This window comes from Alligator sinensis, unplaced genomic scaffold, assembly GCF_000455745.1.
Source record: "Alligator sinensis unplaced genomic scaffold, ASM45574v1 scaffold1588_1, whole genome shotgun sequence".
Lineage (NCBI taxonomy): Eukaryota > Metazoa > Chordata > Crocodylia > Alligatoridae > Alligator > Alligator sinensis.
Genome location: NW_005843091.1, coordinates 119,269 through 124,033, shown reverse-complemented (window position 1 = coordinate 124,033; position 4,765 = coordinate 119,269). Strand labels below are relative to the sequence as shown.

The following is a 4,765-nucleotide window of genomic DNA, read 5'->3' as shown; positions in this document are numbered from 1 at the left end:
CCTACAGGAACCTTGCATGCAGATGGTAATACATTGTTTAGTTCATTGTGCAGCAACTCTGGATGTGTCGAGGAAAAACAGCACTGATTAGCATTTAGAGTCTGAATCACGTATAAAGTGAAAGGCTGCTGCAGAGGCTGAAGGTCAAAACAAGAAACGAGCAACTATGCCTCAATCTTTAAAAGAACTACTGAAAGTACTTTGACAAGGAGAGGCTACATTTGCACTAGTGGAGCTATTCACCGCTGCCTACATTCTTCTGGAGAAAATTGATAACCCTGAATTGAGGAACTACTTGAAAAAAAAAGATGTGCCAAATGCTAATAGTTTCCCATGTGTGAACAAGCTTTGCCAAGATTATCTACCAGGAGTAATTGCTTCACATGTTTCAGTCAATCCCTGAAATTAATCCCAAGAGGGCAGAAGACCATGATGAAGAAATGTGCCACTTACATGAACTGTCAAAGAGGCCAAATGTCTTTGACTGTGACTGTTTTGCGAGTCTGTTTCTGATCAGTTTCCACATCTCTACAACTTGGCAAAATGTTGCCTTACCATTCCAACCAATTCAGTGGATGCAGAACGTGTGATCTCAGTGTCTTGATAAGTGTTCGCAAGGCAGAGACCGAGGATGTCAGCTGCAACTGGTGGTGAATGCTGCATGCTAATGTTTAACAACTAACATGAATTGTATCTATCAAAGTTAGCACTATTTAGTATTACTAAACTTTTTGTAGAATGCTAATAAATATTATTTACAATTCATATTGTGTAAACATTTATATTCATAATGTATTTTAATTAGATTTAAATTAATGCAGTAATTTATTTGATATTTCTGCAAACTTTGCTATTAATTATGCTGCAGGTTTTCCCTCTCAGCCAATCAGCAGCAAGTGTGGGGGGGCTTGCTGAGAAAAGACCGCAAGATCGGTTTCATGTGTGGCCCAGGAAGATCATTTTGTCTTGCCAGGATTTAGGTAGGTCCCTAGGCATGGCTTGTTCCAGAAAGACAAGTAAGGGAAGAAAAAAAGGAAGCAACGCACTATATGTCAAAAATGTAAATACACTTGTTCTTAAGTTCAAGAAGAAAAGGACAGCCAATCTGTTGAACTAATCCAGATGAATGGAAAAAAAAATACTAGTGATGTTATGGTAGGAGTCTACAGTAGACCATGGAATTGGAAAGAGAAGTTAGGTGAAGCATCTTTCAAGTTTTTCAGGTATGAGCTACCGTTAACAGCAAAGGGGAGGTATAAGTTCCTTGATATCAGCTGTAAGAAAAATAATACAAACAAAAACTGTCCAAAACGTTTTAATGTGTGTAGAGGATAACTCTGTTTCAGAAACTTAAGGAAAAAACTAAGGAGCCTTCAATCTTGGATCTGGTTCCAGCCAGTGTGGATGAGCTGGATGTAAATATTCAAGGTATTGTAAAGTAAAGAAGTGATTGTGATATAAGACTATTACCAGTCTAAATCAAGGAAGGCAGGAAATCAGCAAAACAAAGACACTGGGTATGAGTCCATGAATAGACAAATTAAAAGAATGTAGGGTCCAAAAAAATTGGCAGTTCCTGAGAGACTTCTATTGGAGACGCAACATCAATCTCTTAAAGTGCAGAAGAAAGAGGAACCACAAAAGACTAATGTGGCTGCAGGAATAGCTTTTTAATTACCATAAAATCAAAAAATGTCTGCAAAAGATATTGATGTTAATGAGAAGGGACTCTAAAAATAGGGCAGATGAAAAACAAAAAATTTTAGAAAGATATTACAATTTACCAGCAAATAATCCAGTAAACCCACTTTCAGCAACAATTTTCTTCATTACTGTCCAAGTTGATGCAGACTTCCTCTGTGATACTAAGTATAATACAGTAAAGAGAGCATGAACTAAAAACATTACCATCAAAGAAAAATTCATAGAAAATGTTCTTGAAAATTAGAGGGCATTGCATCAGTAAAATACACTAGTGGTTATGTTGGTCACAGATTTTTCAATTCATTTTATGTTAATTTTATCCATACTGTTCATATGTGCTAAGTTGGGATAAGCGTTGAGGCAGCTATGTTTTCTTGAATTTTAAGGCTTAGCTCTCTATGGACCAAGAAGCTATTTCTTCTGTGCCTGTGTTTAATGTTAGTTTCTCACATAGAGAAACTTCTACTATTTCCACTGTTTTTTTCGTAGAAGATTCTTTGTAGTTAATCCACTCATGCTACTCACACGTTTTCTAATAGACTGCTAATAAAACAGACTCAGCTTTTTGATTATGCCATAATATTACAGCAATGATCTAATGTCCATTGAAGTTGATGGGAGTTTTGATGAACAGGGAAAAAAATATATACATACTGAATGTCATAGCTTTAAGTGCAGTAGTAACTAACTGTGACCAAGTAATAAAATTCTTCCTTTCATACCTACTCCTTTAGGTTATTGGAGTAGCTACTGTTGCATATTTCCCCATTATGCCATCACTACTCATTGCTCTTCTCTTTGAAAGGGAGCAGTAAAAGGGGAAGATCAAAAATACAATGCTTGAACATAACATAGTGCCTTCCTAGTTGAAATGCACTAAAAAGCTAAAGAAGAAAAGCTAATTGCATTCAAAAACTGGAAAATACTAAACTGCTAGGGCTAGACTGCTGATGCTTCTGTTTTCTAAGAGAGTGGATGGATCAAGATATACATATATTTCGAAAAACAGTAGCAGAGCTATATATGGAAATATTTTTATCAAGTTATTCATATCCACTCCAAAGCTTTGTCCACAAAGGACTATTCATGTTCAGTTTTTGCATATGTAAATCATATTCAACCTGGAAAAATGTATAGTAATCAGAGCTCATACTGCCCAATTCCAACAGCATGCTCCTTGTTCCCATTGTTCTACAGCAGGGTTGTCAAAGATCTGTCCCATGGACTTGTTATCCATCCCATGGGGAGAAATCAAAGTGCAGAGCCATGTCATGTGGCCCATGGGGCCAGAAATTAGGTGGCAACAGAAACAGAGGTTGCTGAAGCTCTGTGCACTGTAGCAATTAAAATTCAACTGCCAAATTTCCTGCACTATATAGGTCAGATGACTTTGACACCCCCCTTCTATAAGTTTTTATGAAACAAAACAGTACTACCAGTCTCTTATCTTTTCACTCCTGCAAATCATTAACACACATCAAACACCAGTTTCCCCAGAAGCATTCCAGAAATGCTAACAGTTTGGAAAAGAGAAGAGAGCTATTGTCAGAGCTTGGAGATGCACTTTAAATCTTTTCCTTGTCTTCCCTTCTAAAGTCCCCATTAAAAATTATAACAATCCAACCAGCACAAACACATTAGATGTAAAGGTTCCTCATCTTTCTGTTGGCCAACAAGCAAAAGTATATAAAAGCAAACAAAAAGCTCTACCTCCTTACAAAAGCAATGAAGTGTATTTATTTAAGCCGCCTGTTCCAGGGAGAATTTCACCATTTCAGGGGTGGAATGAGAAAGGGGAATAATTCTTAATTTAATATAAAATGTAAAAAACATTCAGAAATCTGATTCCAAGGAACTTACTATTTAAGGTCTCGCATTCCCAAAGTTGAGTCTGCTTGTGTGTTTTCACCACATCAAAAGGTAAAGTTAAAAGAGCTGCAATCTATTAGAATAATATTAATTGATCATTTATAATAGATTTCATTTTTATTTATACATTTACAGATATAATAGCTTAATGTTAGACCAGACTTCGTGATTTTTGTAGTTGTCCCAACGAGATCTTTGTAGCTGGTTATAATTTAAAAATAGATTTGCTATTGCAATTTAGCATATCAGCTAACAAGTCAATGAAGCAAGCCATAATTGCATTTAATTTGAATATTCAATCTAGTATAGCTGCTTAGAAAACCTAGATTGTATGAAATATTAATAATATACGGTTGTACCTTTAAAGATCTAAGATTCCTTCCAAAAGAAAAAGGATTGTAACCAAAGCAGTCACTCTTAATCCTTTTCTACTGAACCTAGCACTCCTCAAAATTTCCATTTGTCATTATTTGATAATTTGTCCTGGATTATCCTTCACAACTAGTTTGGAGAGAAGGCCTTGACAGCTGGAGGTGGACTTAATCCAGGACTAAAACGAAATTGTTTACTTATGATATATTGAAATCTCTGGAAGAATGCTGCTCATCTCTGCAAATGGCTTACAACAACAGTATGCACAAGTGACAGCTTCCATTTGGGCAAGATCCACAAGCAGAAAGAATTCAAACGTGATATTTCCTCCTACATTCTGAACGTGTCCTCTCAGTTGTCTCTTTCAAGCCGCCTTCCTGAAATGGGAACCAACAGCAAGTATTCCTGCACTCATTCAGACTTCCACTAAGGTCAGTGGAACTATGAATGGGTGCAGGACTCTGTACTAGTTAATCAACTGGGGAGATGGGCTTTACATTGTAAACAACTCAGGGAAAGATGCTATATTTTAGCACATGCCTTGTCAAAACTAGCTTCATTAGCAATACCACTTCATTAGAAATATTACATTTACTTGAATCTAAGATGACCCTGAATTTAAGACAAGCCCAATAATTAGATTCCATATATGGAAAATGTATACATTTGTTACAATTTTCCAGGTGTAGAACCTAAGGATCAGAGGGTTGTCTTGCACTCATCCCCACCTCCAACTGGTACAGCATGGAAGGCAGTGGCTGGGGGGAAGTCAAGTAGCCTCCTTGCCCTATGTCTCCCCACTTATTCCCTCTGCAGCCTT

The 4,765-nt window shown here is 36.7% G+C and overlaps 1 protein-coding gene across 1 annotated transcript in view; it reads right to left on the bottom strand.

Moving 5' to 3' along the window:
- The window catches only part of SLC25A40 (solute carrier family 25 member 40), a 36,907-nt gene that overhangs the window by 3,340 nt on the left and 28,802 nt on the right, over positions 1–4,765 (bottom strand). The window contains exons 8-9 of the mRNA XM_014526576.2: positions 3,565–3,646; positions 1,785–1,865 (exon numbers count right to left, since the gene is read on the bottom strand). Of these exons, the coding sequence (XP_014382062.1) occupies positions 1,785–1,865; positions 3,565–3,646 (163 nt within the window). The remainder of the gene's footprint in view (positions 1–1,784; positions 1,866–3,564; positions 3,647–4,765) is intronic.